Source organism: Meles meles, chromosome 8 (genome assembly GCF_922984935.1).
Source record: "Meles meles chromosome 8, mMelMel3.1 paternal haplotype, whole genome shotgun sequence".
In the NCBI taxonomy this organism is placed as follows: Eukaryota; Metazoa; Chordata; class Mammalia; order Carnivora; family Mustelidae; genus Meles; species Meles meles.
In genome coordinates this window covers 60,028,666-60,055,706 of record NC_060073.1, presented here as the reverse complement: position 1 = coordinate 60,055,706, position 27,041 = coordinate 60,028,666, and the positions used below count along the sequence as shown (strand labels likewise).

Sequence of the window (27,041 nt, the reverse complement as noted above, 5' to 3'; positions counted from 1 at the left end):
AGGGACAGAGAGTAAACGATAGCAGAATACATAAATAAAATATATACTGTATTAGAAGGTAAGAAGTGCTATAGAAAGAGGAAAAATAGAACCTGATACAAAAGGAATGCCAGGAATACCTTGGTCAGGGTGAGTAGGCCTCATTGGTAAGGTGCCATGGGAATAGTCTTAAAAGATGATCATGTCCATACCGGTAAAGTCTGCCAATAAGTTTCTCCTTATTAGAAGTGTACTGATCCTCATTTCATCAGTTACCAAGACCTTCTGGAATCATATCGGCCAGGCCTGAAATGCCACCATTTCAGTTGGACTTGGATGAAGGGGGGATAGAGGGGTACAGCACCCCTTGCTTCAAGGCTGAAAGCAGAGAACCTTCACCTCTGTTAGATGTCAGCCCACAGCCTCAAGGAGGAGTTTTAAGAAGTTCCAGTCATTTCACCCTCAACTGCCTTTAGTGAGTGCCTGCTTCATGCCTATGTTCTGAGGGATATAGCACAATAATCTCTGTCCTTAAGGAGACAAACATCTTGTGAACTGTTATTTATATGTGTATTTTTAAACTTAATTTTGAATAGTAAAGACAGTACTATTTTATTTAATTTTTTAAAAAATACAGTACTGTAGAGCAAAATTTTAAAAGTATGTATGGGAACTTAATTTATAATTTATTCTCTCCTTTTATTTCCAAAAGGGGCTTTCAGTGACTCAAATTAAAATACAAATATCAATGTACACAGGAGAGTTAAAACTGGATCAGGATCAGAAATCATATTGGTTAAAGGAAAGATAATTGTATCAGGATTGAACCAGAGACTTTCTTTTCTGAAAATAGCTTTATTGTTTTCGTAAAAATAATATAGAGAAGAAAGTAGCAGTCAACTGAATTCCCTTTATCTAGAAATTAAGCAGAGTGTGTGTGTGATTTCACATAAATGGGACCATGCTATACTCACTGTAAGTCAGATAATTAGTGGAATTTTCACTTTAGATTGAAGTTTTCTAATGAGCAGGGCAAAAATAGGGATACAGAGGATCTGGTTCTTCAGGGAAAAAAAAAAACTCTGTTCTGACACCCCTGTGTATTATCATTTTATGTATCCAGCAAACATTTTTTAAAACTATACTGTGTCTGGTGCTGATGTGCTAGGCTCTGAGGGGATTCAGATGATAAGCAGCACAGCCTTTGCCTTAAGAAGCTTCCTTGGACTGCCAACATCAAGGACTCGAGTAATGTGATGGCCATTGTCTTCAGTAGCCATTCTGCCAAAGATTTACCAACATTCTACTAGGATGATCCTTTTGCCAGCCCTAGTAACAGCTTGGGTGTAGTAGTGACTTGAGGGGCAGTTGCTGGGGGCTGACCCCTTTTCCACAGTGAGGCTTCTGTAAGCCTCATGCCACAGGCGCTTGTTTAGCTGGAGTCTGGGGGCCTCATTCTGTGTTGCACTTTGACCCCGCCCAGCTAAAGGCTGAGCCATAGGGTCCCAGGATGATCACTGTGACTTAGCATAGCTTTCACCAGCTCGTGCAAATATACCCAGACTGCAGCTAAATTCAATTAGTTTTCTTTAAGAAGGGAAAGAAATCCAATTTTACCAAACACGGACAGACGGTGGAAGGCACTTTGATGTTACAACCTCTCAGTGATGCTTTACTTAGTCACAAGTTCATAAGCAAGAAGGCTTAATTACTTGGGAAAACACAGGATTAAAACTGGACACAATGGCTGAGTATCCGCTCTTAGGCGACTTGATTCGAACCCATGTACCCAGTTCGTGTGTGGTGCAAACTTTGATGTGTGCTATGACAAGCTGAAAGTCATGACCCCCTCAGGGAAGCTCCTTCACATGGCATTTGCAGGGTGTATAGGCGGAGAGGCAGGGCCTGCCAGGCCTGTTTGCTCAACTTTGATGTCCAAGCAGCCATAGGCCCCACTGTTTGCTCTTCCACTGAAGGATGGATTGGGAGCCTCCTACCTTTCCCAGTGGACAATGGCCAGCAACGAAGTGTGACGACTGTTGACCATTCCAGGAGCCTGGCGGACCAGAACAGGGCTTTTGGGAGTCCAGAGCCTGGGGGGCCAAAAGCTGTTTATAAGACAGCTATTTCTCCAGATGTAGCTTTCCTTAAAGTCTAATGCTGGTTGGGTGCTTATAGCAGAGGTAAAAATAGCCTCATGAATTTTAGCAGGTATCAGCTATTGCTTGACTCTCTATCCAGTGGCACTAAGGTATTTGTAAACTGAAGGTTGAAGTCTGTCCTGTTCCCTTCATCAGTGTGTATATGCAGGGGATAGCGGTTTGGCAGAAAAATGTTATGATTTAGATCCTTATAATTTTTAATTCTTCAAAAAAGAAACTCAAAACAGACATCTGATAAAGGAATGTTATCCAGAAGATAAAAAGAACTCTTATAAATCAACAGTAAAAAGACAACCCAGTTCTTAAAAAATGGGCAAAAATTTGAGCAGACATTAACCAGAGAAGAGATGAATGGCAAATAAGCACGTGAAAAGATAACTCACCTAAATTTAGAATGGCTAAAATTTAGAAAATCTGACAATACCAAGTGCTGACAGGGTTGCAGAACAATTGCCATCGTTGCTGATTAGGAATGCATTATGCTATGGCCACTTTGGAAAACACTTTGGCAGTTTCTCGTGAAGGTAAAACATATATTTACCACACAACCCAGCAATACTAGCTCCTGTACCAACTTTGTCCATGAGACATAACAACATATATCTTCAAAAAGACCTGTATGCAGACATTTATAGTAGCTTTGTTCATAATCACCAAAAACTGGAAGTCACCCAAATGTCCCTCAGTTGGTAAATGGACAAATTGTGGTACATCCATACAGTGGACCACTACCCAGTAATTAAAAAAAACTATTCAGAGGCGTCTGGGTGGCTCACTTGGTTAAGCGACTGCCGTTGCTCAGGTCATGATCTTAGGGTCCTGGGATCAAGCCCCACATCAGGCTCCCTGCTCCAGGGAAGCTTGCTTCTCCCTCTCCCTCTGCCTGCTGTTCCCCCTGCTTGTGCTCTCTCTTTCTGTTACATAAATATAAAATCTTAAAAAAAAAACAAACACAAACCATTCACACATGTGGCAACAGGGATGAATCTTCTCTCTTTTTTTTTCTTAAAGAAAGAGTGCATGCACGTGACTGGGGGAGAGGCGGAGAGGGGGAGAGAGAGAGAATCATAAGCAGTCTCCACACTCAGTGCAAAGCCCAACACAGGGCTCAATCTCACAACCCTGAGATCATAACCTAAGCTGAAATCAAGAGTTGTACGCTTAACTGACCCAGCCACCTAGCTTGAAAGCCTTATGCTAAGCTAAAGCCAGTCACAAAAAACTACCTACGGTATAACTCCATTTATATGACAGTCTGGAAAAGTCAGTACTGTACGGACAGAAATCAGCTTAGTGGCTGCTAGGATTTAGGAGTAGGAGGAAGGGCCCAGAGGAACTTTTGGAGTGATGAAAATATTCTTGACTGTGGTGGTGATATACAATGAAAACTCATCAAATTGTACATCTTAAAAGGATGAATTTTACTATGAGGTAATGATACCTCAGTAAATTGACTTAAAAAAAACTTTTTAAAAAGCTATGATTCATGTCTCATTTTCATTATTAATTGTCACCTATGGCATACTAAAAATTCATGCTGGTAGTGTCAAAATGAATTTGTATAGCTCATGGTCAACTGAAATGTTTAGACTTCTCTGCTTGGTGGTATTTCATATTAGAGTACTGTATACTCTGATTGTTGGTAGAGAATAAAGGTTTGTGGTATCTCATGATTTGTGATGTCATGAAACATAATTACTGATGAATAATGACAAATTCACTTACAAGTGATACACAGTGAGCTTTTATAAATTCACAGCATATCGTATGATCCTTAATATTAAGGAAAAAGGATACAGGACTGAGAGGTTGCCTCCCATCCCACATCATCCTCCAACTTCTTGTCCCTGCATTGCCATGCAGGGAGACCACCTAAACAGTGTGGCCGTTGTGGTGCTTCAGGAGCCACAGATCTTGAAAGAGTGGAGTGGTGGGGGGGCGTTTCGGATTTGAGTCCACTTGGGTTTGTTGGTTGCTTTGGAAGCCCCTGCCTCAGAGAAGGTGAGGGCATGAGGCAGAGCTCCAGCAAAACTGTTTGAAATTCCCCACAAGAGTCTCCCTCCCTCCTCTGCCTTTTCTTCTGGAGTGCATTTCATCAGCATCGGAAGGACTGCTTCCCGGCACTGCCTTCCCTGCTTGGCTGGGGTCCCTGAGGAGCTGATCTAATGAGCGGCTAACACGCATTTGCCAAGGCCTTCCTGGATGTGGTACCTGGGCTTTGTTAATTTTAAAATGCCGCCATCCTTGGCTGAAGACCATTTAATTTCCTCTTCTAGCATTCATTTATTTTTAGCATTTGCTTATTTTCCCTCCACCTTACTAAGGGGATGGGTGGGTGGGCATTAAACCCTGTGTTTAATAAACCAGCAGCCTCAGCCAGACTTCTGTCCTGCAGAAGAGGCTGTGCAGGCCTTTCTTTGTGGGCCAGCAGCTGCATAGGTGTTCTTACAGTGATACTGCTCTTGCAGCTGGGCCTGGGGCAGCTTCCCTGCGAGGTTCTCCTTCCTTGCTCACTGGCTGGAGGCAGAGCAAGTACAGCACCCCTGCACCCGCGCTTCAGTGCAGGTTCTTAGGGGACCTAACCCGTAGAACTCTACCTTGCCTTAAAGGCCTACAGACTCTTCCTATGGTCCCCAGCTTGTTCTTGGCCTGGCTGTTTGTTGCAGAGGGGTGCTTCCTTTGGCCCAAGGAGGCTGGGCTTTGCACTGGCCAATCATCTGACTATATTGGTATCACGGCTGTGGTTGTGACTAGGGGCTTCTGTGTGCCAGGCCCATGTTCATCACTTCCAGTGTTGGCTCTGATCCTCACTGCAATCCTAATAGGGAAGGATGATTATCCCTGTTTTACAGCTAGGGAAAATGAAGTTCAGATATGCCCATGGTTGTCTAATAAGTGAAAGAGGGAGATAGGATTTGAAGCCAGATCTCTTTGAACCACAAATTCTCATTCTTTCCACTGGATATACTGCCTGTGGAGGGAAGGGGTGTAGAGCAAGGCCATGGTATGGACTAAGAGGTACCAGGACCAGAGTCAAATCAGCTCAGTCAGGGTTTCTTGATGACCCACTGGTGTCAAGATATGCTGGATTTTTGAGAAGTCTAAAAACCGAAAAACACTCTTTGTCTCAAGAAGCTGATAGTCAGGGGGTACTTGGCTGGCTCAGTTGGTAGGGCATATAACTCTTGACTTTGGGATTGTAAGTTTGAGCCCCACATTAGGTATAGAGATTACTTAGAAACTAAAAAAAAAAAAAAAAAAAAAAGGGAAAAAGAAAATCTTAAAAAAAAAAAAAAAAAGCTAAGCAGTAAAGGGATAAACAAGCCCTCCCACCCACTTTTTTAACCTGTAGAATGAGGCAGAATGTGGTCAGTGTCCCAGAGAAGATTACCTTGAGTGACAGAGATCATGCCGTGTAGAAATGAAATAATGAAAGGAGGCCTTTCACATGAGGTGGACCTTGAAAGATGGGACAGGATTTTGATTGGTAGAGGTAGAGAGTAGAGGGACGGCATTTCTGGAATATCATTAGTACCAAAGGAGTGGTGTGAACATTGGTTCACAAAGGTGAGAAAGCAAGAATGTGCCAGATCCAGTTGGAGGAGCTGGCAGTCTAGAGATGAGAGTGTAAAGGAAAGGCCTTATCCAGCATTGGCCACAATCCTCTCAGACTGTGGTAGTCTAGCATTGATACATCTGTAGGTTCTAGAGCAGATTACATGGGTTCAACTCCTCTTCTTCCTCTTACCAGTTATATACCTTGGCAGGTTCTTTCACTTATCTGTGATTATTTCTTCAACCATAAAATGGGGCTAATGAGCAAATCTACCCTAAAAGACTGTTTGGAGGTTTAAATATGTAAGTATTGTATTGTTTAGAATAATGGCCTGCTGTGTAGTAAGCACTTGATAAGGTTTGGGTACTTTAGTTAATAGCATAGTAGTAGTGGTGGTGGTGCTTAATTATTACCACCACTGTGGGTCACTCCAGGAGGAAATTAGTTAACAGTCTGCAGGTAAATCTGTCTTCAAATGGGGGGTATTACTTGTCTCTCACCAACATCTTTAGGTGGCTCAGAAGCAGAATGGCTTTGGAAATTTTTTTACAGTCCTTTTCATCTAAGAAGCTGGGCCTAGAATATGAGACCCCAGAGCAGGGCACTTTGATGTGGGACTGGCTCTTGTCCCAGGTGGCCACATGCCCAGTGTTGGACAGTGCCCAGTATTTCCCAGCAAGGAAGGGTGGGTGAGGGTGCTGGCCAGGTGCCCGGAATGCCAGCATCATGCCCCCAGAAAAGTGTGCCAGGCTTGATGTTTCTCCCACTGCTGCTGTGGCCGATTATGTCTGAGTAACAGTCATTTCTAATCCCATTTGGAATCGTTGCTCAGGATAATCCTGTTTCGTAGTAATGATATTCCAATTCCAGCATGCACCGATTCTAGTTTGGCAGATGCATGCCTTGACCTCAGGCAACCCAAGACAGTGCTCCCCGGAAAGCAGTGCCAGCTCATTTGCCTAACATAACAATCTCAGGGTTAACCCCCCTTCTCCAACAGTGTGTCTCGTCCTGAGGTTCTGTGTTTGGTGCTTTCACAGAGAGTATCAGTTGGGATCAGGGGAGCATCCACTGCTCATCCAATTCAGCTACTTGGGGAAAGATGTTCCTCTTCTAGGGACTGTGATTTGGTTCACTCCCATATCTCTTTTTAAAGACATCAGACCCATGTTGTGCCATGAGCTGCTTGCTTGCTTGCTTATTTATTATGGATTTATTTTTATAAGAGAACAAATCTACACCTTTATAAATCCTTGAGAGGTACAGCATCACATGGATTCTGTGGCCAGTGGCTTTAGCAGGTTCCTTCAGAATCTGGCATGAACCATGCCACTGGTTCCATGAGCACTAGTTACTTTTCCCTAGATTACTGTGGTTTCGTTCAGTTTGCCACCAGGAGTCACTGTATTGTTCTTTGCCTTGTACACCTAAGCACATCCCTTACCTAAATATAAATAGTTTCATCTCAGGCATAAACAGCTTCAATTTTAAGAAGAGCTTTGTGCTCCCCTGGTTCCAGAGACCTCACTTACAGCCAACAAAAATGGCCGTGGACCACAGCCTTCCAGACGTATTTGTTGTTTTAGGAGTCCTATTCCTAGCATAGACCATAGACCTTCCTCCATAGACCAAGATGATGGAAAGAGGTGAACTGTTTATTTAAATAGCGCTGCAGGCTAGTGGATCAGGAGTATATGGTAATATAGTAGGTGTGTCTGGGTTTCAGCAGGATATTTGTTTTGTCATGATACCCATATGAATAAAGTATGATGTGGAGAATAGTTCAGTCAGATGGTGAATGGCCTGTTTCATATGTTGTGTATATATGATTGGAGACCAGAGAGCAAACTCAGTGGTGAGCCATGGGGCCGTGTCCTATTCAGTCATTACATCACCGATTCTATTGAGACCATGGATAAATGCCAACCCAACTGGCAGATTAAATGAAGCTTAAAGAGGGGCGCCTGGGTGGCTCAGTGGGTTAAGCCTCTGCCCTTGGCTCAGGTCATGGTCTCAGGGTCCTGGGATCGAGCCCCGCATCAGGCTGTTTGCCTGCCTCTCTGCCTACTTGTGATCTCTCTCTGTCAAATAAATAAATAAAATCTTTTTTTTTTTTTAAATGAAGCTTAAAGAGAAAGATAATATGTTGGGTGAAAGAATTGGAGATACTGAAAAAAGAACTCAGTGGGCTCGAACAGTGGTTAAATCTGTGGTGAAAAACATTAATAGGGATGAGTGTTTAAGTCTACAATTAAAACCAAAAGCCAACTGTAAAATCCAGGGTGAGGAAGACCCAACTCAGCAAGAGTAGTGAATAAAGCCCAGGAGCTGACCAAAACTCAGTGTGTGTATCAGCAAGTGCAGTGTTGAGGCCCCAGAAGTGAATTGATTCAACAAATATTTACTGGCCTGTAGTGGTGGGCCTTATGTGTAAGGAACAGATGGTCAGGGCACAGTTCCTGTTTGGGGGAGCATGTAGTCTAGCTGTGTGTGATGTAGTGGTAAGGAACAAGGGCTCTGGAAGGAATTGCCTAGCTTTAAAACCTTCCTCTACCTCTTACTAGCTCTGGTTCCTTATCTGCAGAATGCAGATGATAATAGCCCTTACCTCAGCATAGGGTGATTGTGAAGATTAAAATGCACATAAAACCGTTCAATGCGATGCCTAGTGTGTATAGGTATCTGCTGGTGTTACTAATATTTTTTTGTTTTCTTGTTATTTTCATCCAGAGTCTAAGGAATATACAAGCCCCAGCATGCTCTTTTAGAGCATTTGCCTAGAGAGAACCTAGTCCAGGCCCGTGTTGTAATGAAATCCCTAACAACCAGGGCTTGACCATTTTGGCCTATAGGTTCAGCAACCATGTATTCTAGAGCACGGATCGAAAGACATGGCAGATAGGGAATTATATTTAGAACTAAGCTGAGGATGTGAAATCCAGGTTGTCTGGGAAACCCTGTGATGGGTGATCTTGGTTCCATGGCCCTCTCCTTAATGTGCCATGTCTTCTTTGGGCCTTGCCCCAAATGATCTCACGTTGTCTGGGCCCACCGTTGATTCTGACCCTTGTCCATCTGGAGGAGACTCCCTATTTATTTACTTATTTATTTGACAGAAAGAGAGAGAAAGAGAGAGCGTGTGTGCACAAGCAGGCAGAGCAGCAGGGAAAGGGAGAAGCAGGCTCTCCACCAAGCAGGGAACCTGATGCCGGGCTTGAACCCAGGACCCTGGGATCATGACCCAAGTTGAAAACAGCCGCCCAACCAACTGAGCCACCCAGGCGCCCCAGAAGACTCCCTCTTAACCCAGATAGCTGCTATGACCTGCTTTACCTTACCATCTGAAAATGTCACTATCCCTGGTACATAATAGAGGCTCAGTAATTATGGGATAGTAAGACAGACTAATGGATGGATGGTTGGATGAGTGAGAACCAGTGTGGTTTAGGGAAATGTGTATCAGGTTTGGCACACAGATCTGGATTTGAATCTTGGTTCCTATGCTTAATTTAATTCATGTGTATACTTGGGCAGCTCATGTTACCTTGCTGGGCCTCAGTTTATTCATTTTTAAAATGGGACCAGTACTTCATTGTAAGTAGTTATATGGACCTGGAACAGTGAATGTGAAGTGTGGCTGTTATATCATGATTACTGATCTGTACCTTTTGAGGGAAGAAAACAAAAGATTATTATCCTCTTTTGAGAAAATTGTGACACATTTTCTACACAGGTACTTTGCCTCCTACCAAATCTTAGTTTCTTTCCTAAGGAGGCTGGCTTTAAAAAGAAAACTGTTCTCCTCACCCTCTCCACTCAGGGTTCATGCCCCCATGCCACAGGACCTTTAGATTTAACACATGCCGCTGCCTTTGGTCAGGCCACCCTGCTTTCCTGACGCATAGACCAGCCAGTGGACTGAGTGAGCCACAGTTCATTTGACTTTCCAGCAGACCTCCTGAACTGTGACCTTTTTGCTTCTTCCCTTCATCGAGGTGTGCACTCAATTGAGAATAGGTCAACTCTTTGTCTTCTCCTTGGGACCCGTGACACTCATCACAGTGACCCTGTGCTTTGGATGTGGGGGGTAAAGGGGAGGAGGAGTTGGAGGAGCTTCTCCTAAAGCTCAACATTGTGTGGGGATGACCTGGAGCTGGGATCACTGCCCTTCTTGCTTCACCAGCTCCAGCTGCTCGCCAGCCGTCTTTGACACGCGCCTGGCCAGGCATAGGCCTCGGCCCACACCACAGGTTTCCTCGCTTTTTCTTAAACAATGTGGCAACCCCAAGCCCCTCCGGCCACTGAGAGCAGAAAGCCTTAGCATCGATCGATGTAACTGTCCTCCCATGCGTTGTGACGCCCCACTGTCCTGAAAGCAGGAGCTCATCAAGGTCAGTGTGAGCCAACCTTCCTACATATGCTCCCACCTCTAATGTAATTACAACCTGATCAGCAAATTAAAATGCGCCTCATGGGGGCTGTGGCTCCAGAGGGAGTTCCATGAGTCTCAGAAGCTGCCACTTTGGGACCACCCTCCAATTTATTTCCTCAGCTTTGTCTAGGAACAGCCTGCTGGAAGGCAGGAGAGGCCTGGTACACAGCTAAACTGCCTGTGACCTAGTTTGCATCCTCAGGTGGGAGATGATTGGACAGGGCTGATAGAGTTGCATCTACCATTCTCCTCCATTTCCCACCAAATAAAATAATGATTTTATTTATTCTTCCTTCATTTATTCATGCACTCATTCAGAAAGCATCTACTGACCACTTTGGCCTAGGCACTGGGCAAGGAGCTGGGAATGAAGGTCAAGACATGGCCCTTCCCTTATAGTCTAGCAGAGAAGGCAAATAAAAGTAAACAGGCAATCATGGTACAACATGATGAGGGTCACTTACCCATGGGGGTAAGTACTGCATTGTGGGTAGACAAATAGGAAAGACATGGACCCAGGCTGGGGTTCAGAGAAGACTTAGTCATGTTGGTGACCTAGTTCCTGAAGAGCCCTAAAAGTGATGGGCACTAACCAGTTGAAGCAGCAGGAAACATTCCCAGCAGAAGGAGTAGCACATTTGATGGCCTTTGGTGTACTTCAGAGAATTCATTGTTTTTGCTGGGTCCATAATCCTTCAGTCCCCAAGATCCACTGGAGATAATCCCCAAGATCATCATAGGAATTAGAAGTTCTGCAATTGAAAGACGTCCTGAAGGAATAAACTTTTGGAACAAATGGTCAAGTTCAGTTATGATTAATAGAAGGGGGTAGGGAATCAGCCCTTTTTGAAAAATCATGTCAGTGTTGTTGCATGTATATCTAGTCTGCTGATTCTAACTGCTTATCATATTTCATAGTGTGTCTCTACCACGTTTAACTTACCAGTGTTACTTACAACCCACTTACAAGTAACTTACAAGTGTTACTTGTAACTTACAAGTGTTCCCAGTGGGGGACACTTGATTGTCTGCAACTCCCCACTGTCACAGAATGCTGGGATGAACGTCTCCCATGTTGTCCTCTATGGATCTGCGAAAGAATTGCTGTGGGAGGTATATATTCAGAAGTGTGGGGTCATAGGGTAAGGTACTTTAATTTGATAAAATATTACAAGATCGCCTTCTAGCATGGCCTCACCAGTCTGTCAGATGGTCCCAGAATCCCGTGTCCTCTCCCAACACGTGGCATTTTTCAGCTTTCTAACTTTTGCCAGTCTGTGGAATTTAAGGTGATATCTCATTGTTTTAATTTGCTTTTTTCTAATAACAGATGAGCTTGAAGATCTCTTCATATACTTAATAGTAATCTTTTTTGTTTTTCTTCCTCTGTTGGGCTTTCTGATCCTAGCTTTGCTGCTAAAACCTGACTTGAGGCATGGCTCCCATGGTTTGTTAGCTGCCTCGGAGTCAGTATAGGGAAGTGAGGGGCAGTATAGCAGAGGGATGAGGACATAGACTTTGTAGCCACACTGCCTTGGTTTGAATCCCACCTCAATACTTTACAGCTGAATGATACCTTAGGCAAGTTACTTAACTCCTTGGGGCCTCAGTTTTCGTAAGGCTTAAGCTGCCTCATTGGGTTGTTGCAAAGATTAAATGCATTAGTATATATGTAATGTTTAAAACAGCATGTGGCATGGGGGAAGTATACACAAATGTTAGCTCTTACTAGACTACTGTCTTCCTCATACTTAGCCACACTCTGTACCCTTGAGAAAATAGATACTTGTACTAGCAAGTAGTAGAAACAAGACAGAGAATAAAACAGTTCTCAGCCTAGGATCAGAGCTCACTCTCACATCCTTCACCTTCAGTGTTCACAAGGTCCAGTCTCTTCAGTGAGTCAGCTCACTTGGGCGCAGATAGAAACAGAACAGATTCTGACTGGCATCCGGGAAGGCAAGTACTGCTGCTAGAGGCAAGTCATTAAAAGACAAACCCCCATCCTCTTGGGCTGTACATAGCCTCTGAATCTCCAAATTAAGGCGGTAGAGTCTGGAGATTATCTCTAGTCTTTGAGGCTAATAATGGCGTTGGTTTTCTTTCCACAGACCATCAGAGATCAAATCCTGAGCTAGCTCAGAGAATTGCTGGTATTCCCTCTTAACAGAGGGAACCTGTTGAGTAGTCAGCATAGATCCTTTGAGTAGCAATGTTTCCTGTTGTAGAAAAACAAAATTCATGGAGTGATATACTCTGCCCCCTTTAATCCAGCTGTTAAGACCATAAAGGCCTAGCCCATACACCACAGCCTGTTTGGTACCAGCTACCCAAGTTTAAGGCAGTAATTCCTAAACCCAGACCTACTAAAGGTCAACAGCCAGTATGCCAGCATCAGAACAGAGGGGAGGCTGCAGTTGTCCTTTGATAGATCACCTCGAATAGCGGCATCTGCTTCCATTTGTGCCATCAGATTCTCTTTTTATTTCTGACCTTGTACTCCCCATGTTAGCCAGACAGCAGGCCAACTTACCGTCTCCCCATGTAAGTCACCCTCTCCCAAATACAGTTCTGAACCTGGGAATTTGTTTCTGCTTCAGTAAAAGGCATCAAAGAGAAAGAAATCACTTCATTCCAAAGTCTCAGTGCTGCTCCTGGTTTCTGCTTTTGCCTTTCCTTGACTTCTGATACCTGTATATTCCTTGGTTTCTGGCTGCCTACTTGGTTTGTTAACCTACTGTTCTTCTTTAGCTTCTAGTCCTTAACATCTGACCTGGCTTTTGACTCTGCCTTGTATCTATGCTGCCCGATCTCTGGCCCTTGGTTCTGTTTTACTCTGAACTTCTTGACACTTGCTGGGCATGGCCAACTGCTAAGCCTGTCCTTACCAGCTTTGCCTTAGCTTTCTCTAACATGGCTAGCCTCCTACCCTGTTTTTGCCCTGCTGTATTTCTGTTGGTCATCAAAGCTAGCTAACCAGAGTCATGTAGCCCTCTAGGCTGATCTGGGCTGGCTTCTCCAAGAAGGGCCTTATCCCCCTGGAGGTCTGGATTAGATGCGTTGTAAGTAAGTAATGGCTGTTGGACAGAAAGCCTCCGAGCCATTTGGCAAGGTGTTGGGTGCCACTCTTGGCCACTAAGCAGCCACAGTTCCTTTAGTCCTAGCTATACCCCCATAGTGGGGCTCCTCCCTTTGAGTTTTATTAAAAATGAAGGGAATCTTCTCTGAGGTTACAAAATGAGTCACTAGCTTGGTTGCTTACCCTCTTTGGCCTCCAAGTTTGTGAAGTGAATTGCCCAGTCCCTTTGATTGGATTAGCAATCTGAGGGCTGAGCCTAGTCACTGTCTTCTCTCCATCCTGTCAGACCACTGTCTGCCCTCCAGGGCCAAGGGTAGCATACTTGGTTGCTTGGACACATCTTGCAGCCTGCAAATTGGACAGATGGAATCAATATTCACGAACCTGAAGAGGCCCAGGTAGCACAGTTAGTGACACTAGCTGCCTGGAGGGACAGCCGGCCATGGGAGGAGTTGTGATTGAATGGTGATTGGACACAGCAGCTGAGGATTAACCAAATTATGTCCCTTTGAATTTAGGTGGACAAACCTTTCTCACTTGGATTTTAAAACAAGCCACCTTGTGCAGAATATAGAAAGAAGTGCTGCCTTCTTAACACATGGCTGTGCCACCATGAGTCCTGGGGCAGGGTGAGGCATGGTCAGGTATACATCTGGTGCCTGCTTCATCCCAGAGTCATGTTATTATCATTAAGATTATATGGACAAAGGGGGGCGCCTGGGTGGCTCAGTGGGTTAAAGCCTCTGCCTTCAGCTAACGTCATGATCCCAGGGTCCTGGGATCGAGCCTGCATCGGGCTCTCTGCTCAGTGGAGAGCCTGTTTCCTCCTCTCTCTCTGCCTGCTTCTCTGCCTACTTGTGAACTCTGTCTGTCAAATAAATAAATAAAATCTTTAAAAAAAAAAGATTATATGGACAAAGGGAAGAGAGCTCATATTTATGGACTCCTTCGTGTCATGTACTACTGAGTTTTACATACTTATAACCTGTGGTGGGGGGGGGGCGTTATTATCTCCATTTTCCTGGTAAGGGAATGGGCGTCCGAGGTATGGTAACTTGCCCTGGATCACAGACAGTAAATGATAGAGCTTTGATTTGAACCCAGATCTCTCTGTTTAGTTATAAAATATGCTGTCTTCCCAATTTAAATATCTCAGTTCACATTTCTCTGACTTCCGCACAGCCCAACCACAGGTCAGGGACATAGTAAAAATAATAACCAGTGTTTGTTGAGCACTTACTATATGTCAGGTGTGTTCTAAGCACTTTACGTGTGTTCACACAGCCATGTGAGCCGGATGCTCTTATTGTCTGTGATAATTATGAGATTGCAAAATGATGTTCTAATTTCATTGTACCTTCTATATTTATTAGTTGTCATTCTACAATAAGAAAGAACTTTCCTTTCATCCCATTAATATGCTTATTTTCAGTATGGAATTATGAAATCTTTTTTTTACTCAATGGGTTATAATCCATTACTGTCATTCATGTTGATGCTCAGATTGTCCCAGATTTTAAAGCCAATGTTCTTAACCTCTATACCATACTATCTCTCTAGCAGATATTTTTTTCTCACTGCCTTCTGTGTTGGTTTGCATGTCTATAACAGTCTTTTTGTACCCTCTTGGCTTTTCATCTTCTGGGGAAACAAGGAAGACCAATGCCAGTTTTATCCCAATTATGTGTAAATGAAGAGCAAATACACCTCCAAGATAGAACCTGACAGACTCTGCTGTGAATTCAATATCTGAGTTTTAGACATGGATTTTAACTGCTTAGAGAGCCTTCTCATTTCTTCTTAGGATTGTAATCGATATACTAGATAGATTACTTATGAAAGCTAATTCTTTTTTTTTTATTAACATATAATGTATTATTTGCCCCAGGGTTGCAGGTCTGTGAATCATCTGGCTTACACATTTCACAGCACTCACTATAGCACATACCGTCCCCAATGTCCATCACCCAGCCACCCTATCCCTCACTCGACAACAACCCTCAGTTTGTTTCATGAAATTAAGAGTCTCTTATGGTTTGTCTCCCTCCCAATGAAAGGTAATTCTTAAGATCCTTTTAGGTAAGGTGAATAGACACCTGAGACTCAGCCTGACCATGTTAGATCAGTTGTAGGAGAACCTCAGTTACTTAGGAGGTGGATTTTGGTTTTCTGACTTACCTGTGAGGACTGTGTGTCTGTGTACATGGGAGTTATTAAAATTCATCCATCCAGGACACCTGGCTGGCTCGGGTGGTTGAGCATCTACTTTCAGCTCGGGTCATGGTCCCAGGGTCCTGGGATCAAGTCCCACATTGGGCTCCCTGCTCAGAGGGGAGCCTGCTTTTCCCTTTTCCTCTCTCTCTCATTAATAAATTTAAGAAATAATTTTAAAAGTTCATCCATCCATGTGGCAAATAATTGAACCAGGTTCTATGCCTATTTGAATGAAATTCAAGCCAATTGGCACAGGGAAAACCATCAACACTGCTGCTTACAGATATTGAAAAACTAACAAAGAGATAAGTGAAACTATAATTTGACTTATTTAAAGATTTTATTTATTTATTTGTCAGAGACAGAGAATACAAGCACAGGGAAAGGCAAAAAGAGAGGGAAGCAGGCTCCCTGCTGAGCAAGGAGCCTGATGTGGGACTGGGATCATGACCTGAGCCGAAGGCAGACGCTTAACCGATTGAGCCACCCAGACATCCCTACAATTTGACTTTTTAATAGTTATGATAGAGCAATTTTTAGAAATGCTTACCATTACACCCGCAAAAGCATTAACAGTTCTGAAGGCCAATAAGCAAAAGATTAACATGCTAAGAGAAAAATGGTCAAAGAACATTATGAAAATAGTCAACCATCATGATTCATGAAAAAAGAAACACAACTGACTACTAAACATATATATTTTTAAGTCCAATCTCATTAGTAATCCAAGAAGTGCAAGTGGAGATGGCAGTGTGATTCCATTTCTGCTTACCAGATTGACACATGATAAAGAAAAATAAATACCCTATTTTGGTGAAAGGAAGGCACAAGTTACTCTCATCCTTCTTCCTTTGCTAGTTAAAAAAAAAAAAATGGTACACTCTTTCTGAAATTCAGTTCAGTATTTATCAAAACACTTAAAAAGGCTTACGCTTTTAGGGTGCCTGGGTGGCTCAGTTGGTTAAGTGTCTGTCTTTGGCTCAGATCATGATCTCATCCAGCTCTCTGCTCAGCAAGGAGTCTGCTTCTCCCTCTCCCTCTGCACCTCCCCTTAGCTCATTCTCTCTTTCAAATAAATTTAAGAAGCTTAAAAATAAAACAAAACAAAAAAACCTTACACTTTTGATCCAGAACTTCATCTCCTAGGAATTTAGCCAAAGGAAATGAACAGACTGTGTTATTGAAATATTTAAAATAATCTAATGTTTTAGCATAGGAGATTGGTTAAATGAAGTATGCTATAGTAGAACACTGTGCAGCTATTGAAAACAGCGTGGTAGACAAATACTTAAAACATTGAAATGTTGGGGTTCCTGGGTGGTTCATTCAGTTAAGCATCTAACTCTTGTTTTGGCTCAGGTCATGATCTCAGGGTTGTGAGATCCAGCCCTGCATTGTGCTGTGTGGAGTCTGCTTAAGATTCTCTCACTTTCCCTCTTCCTCACCCTTTACCCCTTTCCCCATTCACATGTTTGCATTCGTGTGCTCTTTCTCATAAATAAAATCTTTATTAAAAAGTGGAAATATGGGGTGCCTGGGTGGCTCAGTTGGTTAAGCAGCTGCCTTTGGCTCAGGTTATCATTGCAGGGCCCTGGGATCGAGCCCCGCATCGGGCTCCCTGTTCAGCAGAGAGCCTGCTTCTCTCTCTCCCCCAGCCTGCCACTCTGCTTACTTGTGCTATCTCTCTATCTCTCTGTCAAAAAAAAAAAAAAAAAAAAAAAGTGGAAGTGTGTATGTTTGTGTGTGTTTTGAGAGAATTTATGTATGGTCTTATTTTTGTAAATAAAAATATACATTGAAAAAACTGGAAGGTTGTTTATATATTCTAAAAACATTTTCTTTTTAATTATTTATAGTTTCTGAATTTTTTATGGTGAACAGAGCTTTTTTTTTTTTTTCTCCGTAAGGAAAAAAAGCATTAGCAGAAACATGCCATAATAGAAGGGAAGTGAACATATATATGTAGCCCTTCCTGAGTCAAGCACAGTAGGCTCAGTGCTTTGTAAATTTACCTAATTTAACCTTATAACAAGTCTGTAGAGGCTCCTGCCTCTGGTCCCACTCCCTCTGATCCATTCTCACACAGCCACTAGAGTGATTGTTCGAATAGCAAAGCTTTGGCAGGAAATATACCAAGCTATAAATAGTGATTACTCTTGGAATTTAGATTGAGGAGATGGATATAATGGAAGACTTTCATTTTTTAATTTAATATTGCAATGTAGTATGCATTTTTCTAAGTCTGTATATTTTGAAGTGGGGAGGAAAAGCATATGTTGTCAAGTCACTTCCCCTTTAAGCCCTTCAGTGGCCTACCTTCTCTCCCACAGTTCTTCCCCTTACACTCTCTGCTCCAATGCTACTTTCTTCAGGTGAAGCTCTGTGCCCTTTTGCCTCCAGGATTTGTGAATGCATTGAGTCCTCCCAGTTCACCACCCAGATCTGGCTATGCAGCCTTCCAAGTCTTAGGATCCTTAAATACCACATCCTCTGGGAGGCCTTTCCTGATCTCCTCCCTTGGTTTCCCACTGTACATGGTTGGTGTTGTTCTTCTTCTTCTCTTTAAGGATTTATTTATTTATTTGACAGAGCATGTGTGTACAAGCAGGGGGAGTGGCAGGGAGAGGGAGAAGCAGGCTCCCCACTGAGCAGGGAGTTCCATTCCAGGACCCTGGGATCATGACCTGAGCTGAAGGCAGATGCTTAACTGACCAAGCCACCCAGCCGCCCTGGTACTTCCTCCATCATAGCCTTTACCACACATTGCTATAATTTCATGCTTTTTCTTGATATTCCCAGAAGACCATAAGTTCCATGAGAGTGCAGACCCTTGCACCTAGAACAGTGACTGCAACGCTGTTGTAAGCATTTAATAAGTAATTGTTGAGTAAGTACTTTGTATTTTGTGGTTGTGGAAACCTAGCCTTAGAGAGGTGTTAGATAACTTGACCAGAGTCACTTGGCTAGTCAGTTTCAGAGCTTTCCTTGTCTTTTACACTGGCAGAGTTTACCTTCTTTCCCCTGTACCACTCACATGAGCAGAAGTAGCTCCAGTCCCCAAACATGCTTCAGAATCTGAGTCTCTACTTCCTATGCCTTTCCAGCTTTTGACACTTTCTGTCTTTCTGATTTCTTCCAGTGTGGTGCATATCCTGCTCGCTGCTGGTGCTGACCCAAACCTTGGGGATGATTTCAGCAGTGTTTATAAGACTGCCAAGGAGCAGGGAATCCATTCTTTGGAAGGTAAGCACAGAATCCCCTGCTGTTCTGAGCACTCTCCTCCCTTTGGCTTCTAGGCAGCCTTGCTCTGTTCCCGCTCTCCTAGCAGCTCAGAGTGAGAGCCTGCAAGTCCCTCATCCTCTGGGAACTCATGGATAATGCAGAAAGCTTAGAACACATGCCCTTCACAGTCCCTTCCGGCTCTATCATTTATGTCCCTTCTAGAGTCTTAGGGAATAAGATAGAGGCCCAACTTCATGACCAGAGCAGGGAGTGGGGATACCTTTCACTTGGTGTTCTCCTGATAGCACCACCCCACAGAGTCTCAGGTGATTGGATGTTGGAGCTGGTTTCTGTAAAATAAGGCAACTGCATGGAATGTTACTTTGTTTCCCTTCTACTTCCTGCAGACTTATCCTATCCCTTCCCTGTCCCAGAACTAGAAAGCAGCCTCACTGGTTTCTTCTGCCTCAGAGGTCCCTCAATACCACTCTGAATACTGCTTTTCCCCCCTTCTATATGCAGAATGCAATCCTATCTCTGGGACCGTCCCTTCGATTTACCACTATGACCCAGGACAAAAAGTGGACCTTCTCTGTGCCTTGATGTTTATGCTTATAAAATGGGTGGGCCTCCATGCTCCTGAGGGTGTTAATGTGGGTTGTTTGGACTTCAGAAGAAAGAGGTGTGTGCACCTGCATCAGGGTTCAGTCACATGTCTGTCTGTCAGAGCATACTCGGGCAATCAGTCTTTGTTACTTCTTCTGGTGAGTAGTTCTTCAGAAGTGAAGTGTAGAAGAGGATAGGTTGCTTTGGCTATAAACAGCAATGAATATTTATTTTACTTTTGAGCTTTTGCTGATTCATACTGACCCCCCTGCCTGTTCATTATCCTGTGTCCCTCACAGATGTTGAGATACTCAACATCAGTAGGGTAGCTGAGAAGTACTGCTCTAGGGTTGGCAGTGATGCCCAGAGAACAGACAGTCATGCCGACTGCCTAAGGGTCAGAACACTGACTGAAGGGAGGTTCGGTGAGGTGAACAGTGCGCTTGGTCCCCAGAGTGGCCAGTGAGGCTGCCAGACTGACGTAGCTGTGGTAGCCCAGAGCAAAGCTGTCGTTGCTGCCCCAGTGAGTTTTCTCAGATCAGCAGCACGAAGGAAGGCGGTGTCAAGAGCGTCAGAGCGTTGCTGCCCCGGAGGAAGTGTGGAGTTGCCCTCCCCCTACCTCTCTACTTCTCTAAACCTGTTCCTTCTGTCAAGCTCCACTTTTGTGGCTGGATCCTCCATGAAGCCTTTCCTGTCCTTGGCAATAATTGCAACCTGCCCTCAGCTGCTTTTTTGAATGTTCTCTAAATCTTGGCCTTTTATATGGTTATTTGAACTTTCATCTGCCCATATGTCTTTCCTTTCCTCCTCAGCTGACAGCTCCATGTGCAGGCCATGACCTATGCCTCCTTGGATTCCCCACTGAGCTGCAGGAATTATGTTCACTTTATGTTTCAGAGGAGAATTTCATGAGTGAAACTTGCCCTGTGTGGAGACTCCTCTTATTGGCTGGTCTCTCCTCACTCGAACACAGCATTACTGTCCTCAGCTTGGTCTTGTGTCCAGGTGCTCTCACCAAAAAGCGAAGAGGAGTGTTTTCTGACGGGGCAGAGCCAGGTGGAAGGGAAGGGATTATTTGAGTGCCTTATCATCTGCTCTCAGGATCCCAGCAGGGTTCAGATACTATTTTTGATTTCATAGAATCCCAGAGCTGTGAAGCCATGGAGGCCAAACTTTGCTGTCACACCAGTTCCTACCCCCTGCACCTAAGTTTTATATCTTTGTTCTCTCCAGATTGATGCTCATATTCAACATTCTAGGTCAGTAGTCAGCAAACTTTTTCTGGAAAAAGCTGCTTCGTGGCTTTTAAGCTTGGTGGGCCACCTGGTCTGAATTGTGAGTGCTCAGCTTGGCCACTGTAGTGCCCATGCAGCTATAGACACACAACACATGTACGTGGGTATGAACCAGTAAAACTTTTATTTGCAAAAATAGGCAGCAGACTGGATTTGGCCCATAGACTGTATTTGCTGACCCTGTTGTAGGTATTTTCTTTTTTCTTTCTTCCTTCTTTCCTTCCTTTTTTTTCCTTCTTTTCTTTTCTGTCAGCCTCCTCTTAACTTTATTTTAACTCTTTTTTTTTTTTTAAGATTTTATTTATTTATTTGACAGAGAGAGATCACAAGTAGGCAGAGAGGCAAGCAGAGAGAGTGAGAGGGAAGCAGGCTCCCCGCCGAGCAGAGAGCCCGATGCGGAACTCGATCCCAGGACCCTGAGATCATGACCCGAGCCGAAGGCAGTGGCCCAAACCACTGAGCCACCCAGGCGCGTATTCTAGATAGGTAGGTAAATAGACAACAAAAATATTGGAAAAGGCTATTATATTCCTTATGAAATAAGATGAAAATATTAAGTATCTCTTCTTATTTTGTATGATCTACAAATTTAGTGAGTAAGCTTTCTCTGGATTCATATATTTACTGATGACATTCCTACCTAGCAGACACTGTTCTAGGCATTGGTGAATTAGACTGGCAAGATCCCTGCCATCATGTGCCTTATGTGTTAGTCTTTGGTTTATGAGACTGAGGACCTTCAGATGGAGTCTTTGGTTTAAATGTTTATAAGGACTCAATTCAGTATGAAGCCTTGGAGCACGTAATTATGACAATTTTGAAGCATTACTCAACATTCAAAATTGTGTCCACCAAACTTCATTTTTTTTCTGTCCTCCATTTCTCATATTGTCCACAGAATTTTAAGAGATTTTCTTAGATTTCTTGCTAAAATAAAAATGTGTTTAGCATTTGTTGTATTTTTTTTTTTTTTTTTGCCCAATAACCCTTTCACCAAAAGATGCTAAGTTATTCTGACATGGTCTTGTCTTGTCCTTAGCAAGCCCATACTGATACCCAGTAATTACCTAAGGGTTTAAGAACCATTAAAAAAAAACACATTCTAGAATTTTATCAGAATCATTGATGAACTCACTCTTCTTTAGCTTGCAGGATATGGCTGTCTCTGCATCTTTTTGTTGTTGTTGTTGTTGTTGTTGTTCTAAGGGTTTTTGTTTTTGTTTTGTTAAATTCCAGACTGCACTGCCTGCCACAGTTTCCAGCAGCTTATCTAATTTTCCCTGGCATATCAGTTTGGATTTTCTCTGATCTCCCAACTTCATATGCTCTAGGCCCTGAATAGTAACAGTTCTTTAGAATCATCCCAGGGCTGTCTTCTCTCCTTACTAAGCCTTTAGCTCCTTCTTAACCAGATCGATCAATTGATCGATCTTTCTTTTATTTAAAGATACCTCATTCTTTTATCCATTCAACCTGTATCTGTTACCTACTGTATCTAGTTCTGAGTCATTCTCATTGGTGAAGTAGACAGGAACAAAAGAACCTTGTGATTCTATTTCCTTTGGATGGGACAGACTTTCTCACAGGAGGTTACCTGACTTACAGGATGTGCAAGGAGAGTAGAAAAGAGCAAGAGTTGCTAGCCTTTTGCCCAGAGCGTGTCTAGGCAAATTCAAAGGAAAGTCACAGGCTTAGTTGGACAGTCCTTCACTATTGCAGCAGAGTCTGTGCCAGGTCCATCAAATTTACTAAATTTCTAGTAGATGTTTCTGTGGCCCTTTGTACTGTGCTAAGTACTGAAAGGGGGGTGGTAAGTTGTTGTTCGTGAACTTGGCAGGACCTCTAAACCCCAGTAATACATCCCTTTTCTACCTTATCAGTATTGTGAACATCAAGAGATAAAGCATATGATGTGTGAATTGTAAAGTGCTCTACAGTTGTAATTGCTTATTAGTTTTATTTCTTTATAATTCATCATGCATTTACTGAGTGTCAGGCACACTGCCAGATGCTGAGAATGTAGAAATGAATATACATGGTCTAGGCCCTCAACAGTGTTCCCATTCAAGTGAGAAGACAGACCTATGAACAAGGCATCACAGTACAGAGTGATAATGCAAAGGTAGATGTGCAAAGAATGGAGATAGCACTGGCATAGGCAATGATAAGCTCTACCTGAGGGCAGACTGCTATCTGGGAAGGGGCATAGTGTGAATGACTTTGAATAGGGTTTTAAGGAAGAGTGGGAGATTGCCTGGCAGACTAAGAGGTATGGATCTTCCCGGTAGAAGGGACAACACATTCAGAGATGTGGGATGGGTGGGTGACAGCAAGTGGACTCATCTGCCTCAGTGTTGAGAATAGCAAGAAGGGAGACTAGAGAGGGAAGCAGGGTTCTGCATGAGAAGGACATTGTAGGACAGTTCTAGGGTGCTCACACTGTTTTCCAAAGGTCCTTAAAGGATTTTAAGCAAGGAGATGCTTGGTTTGCATTTGCATTTTAGATGAATCATTTGGATGGGGTGGGGGATGAAATTGGAGGAGAGAGATTAGCAGCAGCTCTTGACCTTTAGGGGATGATGGCCTCCTTTGAGAATTGGATGAGAAGCTATGCTCCTCTCCCCCAAAATGCACCTAAAATTTCTGGGGATTCCTAAAAATGATCTTTGGAAATGGAGAAAGTAGATGTTAAAAAAAATATTAAGAGGTTGAATTCTTAGCTGAATGTGGGAATTGATGGAAAAGGAGGCATCCGTGGTGACATCCCGATTTCTGATTTGGGTGAACAGTTGGATGTGTGGGTCTGGAGTTCAAAGGAGAAGTCTGGCAGGAGATAGGGATCTAGGAGTCACCAGCATTTGCTTGGTAGTGACTACAGTGGATGTGACTAAAATTGTCCAAGGAAAAGAGTGAAGGTAAGAGGTGAGGGGACAATCTCCTCACTCAGGGTACAGCATCTAAGGTGTGATGAAGAAAGAGGATCCAAATAGGGATGCCAAAAGTATTGGAGAAGTTGCCTTGTTTTCTTTCAGAGAGGTTCTGTCTATTTTGCCTGCTTAGAACAGGCACAGTCTAGAAAGGAAAGAAACTTCTGCGACCTCCTTTTTGAGACTTTGCCAACGGTTGCCCCGTTCCTAGCAAAACCCTTCTGTTTTGCATATGGCCATTGCTCCTTAGCAAGAAGACTGCTCAGCCGGGCATATTGCAATATTCCCTACCCTCGTCAAGGTGGGTGTTTCTGGGCAGAGGGCAGGTCTGCTAGTGCAAGTGATGTGGGAGTGCCCGGCATAGAAACCAGGTTGGCCTGACTGTTCCGTCCATTCTCTTCAGTCATTAAGAGTGGCATCTCCAGGGTTTAATGGTGTCCTGGAGAGAGGTCAGGCTTTAGTGCTAGGCAGTTATCTAAGCTCTGTTTGTCTAAGTTCTGTAACTTACTAGCTATGTGATCTTGAGCCAGTAGTTAAGGTTCTAGAATTTCCGTTTTCTCCTCTGTAACATAGGGATAACAATACCCATCTTACAGGGTTGTTAGGATGACTAGAGATAAGTAAAGCATCATGTGAAGGATGATATTTGATGAAGAACTTCTCTACTGAGGTGGATTTGACTCCGTGTAAAGCTGCCTTGGAGGTACTAAGCAACTCATTACTCCAGGGGCATTGACAGAGGCTGGCTGTCTGCCCATCATGGATTCTGTACAGGGGATTCTTGTCCTGGGTCATTGGGTAATATGGCTTCTAAGGACCCTGTCAGCCATGTGATTTCTAAGGTCTAGAAGCTCTAGGCTCACCATCAGAGCAAGTGATGTACTTATAAGTGGGATTTGAGCTGAGCTTTGGAGGGCAGAAAGGAAGTGAGAAAAGAAAAGCTGTTCTAAGCAGGGAACCCAGCTTGAGCAAAGGCACATAGAGGGGACACATGTGGAGAGGGGAGCGTGGAGATCACTACTGCTTCTCTACCAGTTTACTCCCTGATATTGACCACATTCCATCCAGTGCCTCGATCCCCATCCATGCCCACTCCAGGAGAGTTCCACTTGTGGCTGGCAGATGGGTGGTGGGTCCCAATCCTCAGGTGGAGGAGACAGTAAATTAATGGTAACAGTAAACAAGTCATCCAGCCAGAGATGCCGCAGGGTGCTTGTAAGTAACTGTTATAAACATTGGGTGTCTCAGGCTGTCAGAAATGCAAGTGAGCACTTGAGCGCCTCTTATATGTACAATTAAAACAATAAAACACGGCAGAAACATGGTCAGAACAGGATATAAATCAGCTTCTCTTCTCAGCTCCAAATGGTGGCTGAATAAAGATGAGTGTGTAGAAGCTGGGTTGGCGTAGGACCCTTCTGGGGCTAGAGGGTCTGACTTGCCAGGCTCTACCTCCCAAGGCCAACCCCAACAGTCTGGGTGGTCCCCTGCCCACAACTCCATGGGCTGCAGGTTCTGGCCTGCTGTAGCTGACCTCCCCATCTCTGTGTCTTCAGATGGGGGACAGGACGGTGCAAGCTGGCGCATCACAAAACAGTGGACAAGTGCCCTGGAGTTCAGGAGATGGCTAGGAGTCCCCACTGGCGGTAATGCAATGGCTCTCTAATATTTCTCCCCTTCCCCAGGACATGCCAGGGAGTGGTCTCATCCTGGTTCATCTCTTCAGTAGAAGTTAACCACCCAGCACCCACCGTGTGCCCAGCCCTACCTAGGGACAGCAGAGAAAATGTATGCCCTCAGAGAGCATAAATTTAAGTGGAAGTAATTATGCACCCAATGACATAAGAATCACCTAAAGAGCTTGTTAAAACACGGAGTCCTGGGCCCCACCCCCAGAGATTCTGATTCAGTGACTCTGGGGTGGGAACTGAGATTTTGCCTTTCTCACAACTCTCCATTCTTTGAGTAGCATGATCTAGACCACAGATGTTAGTTCTGGCTTTGGGCTTGAACTGCTTGGAAGAGACTTTAAACTTTAAACTTCACTCCTAGTGAGGCTGAGTGCTTATGTCATGGGTATTACAGGACACATAATAGCTATAACACCTGCAGCAATTTTCTGCACCTTTCAGGGGTCCTGTCTCCTTATTTATAAAATAAAGGTTACCAGTTTGTTTTCTGGAACTAACTGAACATAATAATAAAAATAAATAAATAAATAAAGATTATCAGAAGAGTTAGAAGTAGCATATTTGTCCCTAACCTAAAACCTAGAACATAGAAGGAATCCCACTAATGTAAATTTCTGGTTTCCTGTACTCTCATGGAATTTTACCCAGACTCTTCAACATAGCCTTCCAAATGCTTTTCAGGGGTAGCAAACTGTTGTCTGTAGAGAGCCAAACATTATTAAGAGTCTGAGGGGTGGTTTAGCCGTTACCGAACCGTATGACTTTGGGCATTTCTTTTTATTTCTCTGAGACTTGATTTTCTCATCTGTAGGGAAGAATATTTCCTACACCATTGGCTTATTACAAACATCAGATTGAAGTACTTATGAAAACACTTGAGAAAATATAAGGCATCATGCAAATGTGTAAGGTACTAGCAAGAAAAGTCACTAATAGTAATAACAAAGATTGAAGACTTGACCAAGGCAGTATTTGACAAGTGTTCAATCAGAGGTACAGATAACAGAGGACTATCAAGAGCTCAGAGAAGAGAATCTCTGGTTGAAGCAGTCAAGGAAATAAAATGGTCTCTGAGCCCCAGAGTAAAAAATTTTATGGAGGGCCTGAAAGTGGGTGCAATTAGGTGTAAAGAGGTGTGTTATGTCCCAAACACTGGGAAACAGAGAAATGTGTGTCAGGCTGCTAAGTGAACTTGTTCAGATGAAGCTTCTACAGAACAGATTTATTTTGAGAAGTAGTGAACAGTAAAGATGCTGAGTTCATGCACTGGGGCCAGATCAAGATGCTGGAACTTTGTCCTTTAGACAGAGAGGGGCTTTGAAGGTTCTAGAGGAGAGGGCACCGCAGGAACGGATTCTTTCCAGGGTGGAGAAGCAGGGGAGGTGGTAACAGAATGGCCGATGATGAGACCACTGCAGTAGCAGGTAACATGGACTGATAACAGTGTGCCACAGCACCTAGGCACTCAAGGAAACTGAGGCAGGGAGATGCAGCCAAATGCCAGCAGAGCTGTCCTCTGCTCTTCTGCAGAACCCAGCAACCGTGGCACCCTGTATGTACCAGGACCTCTGCTTGTCCAGAGTCTTAGAAGTCTTGGGAATCTGCCAGGCCAAAAGTTGTTGGGGCAAGTCATTACTTTTAATGTCCCTGCCTCTTCCTTATCATTGTCACAGCCTTGTTGCACCTCCAGGGCCAGTGATTCTGTGTCTCATTTCTCAGCAGTGCCAGCTGCTGTAGTCACAGGATGGACAGTGCACTGTCAATCCATCATGCCTGTTAACCAACTTCAAGGTGAAGTGTTATCAGCCAGTTAGGTTAATTGTTTCCCTCCTTTTAGCCTTCGAAGCCTATATATATATATTTATATATGTTTGACTA

At 43.7% G+C, this 27,041-nt stretch overlaps 1 protein-coding gene across 1 annotated transcript in view; it reads left to right on the top strand.

The window, feature by feature from the left end:
• CLPB (caseinolytic mitochondrial matrix peptidase chaperone subunit B) overlaps positions 1-27,041 on the top strand; it is a 148,578-nt gene that overhangs the window by 31,094 nt on the left and 90,443 nt on the right. Inside the window, exon 4 of the mRNA XM_046016486.1 lies at positions 18,562-18,665. Coding sequence (XP_045872442.1) covers positions 18,562-18,665 — 104 coding nt within the window. The remainder of the gene's footprint in view (positions 1-18,561; positions 18,666-27,041) is intronic.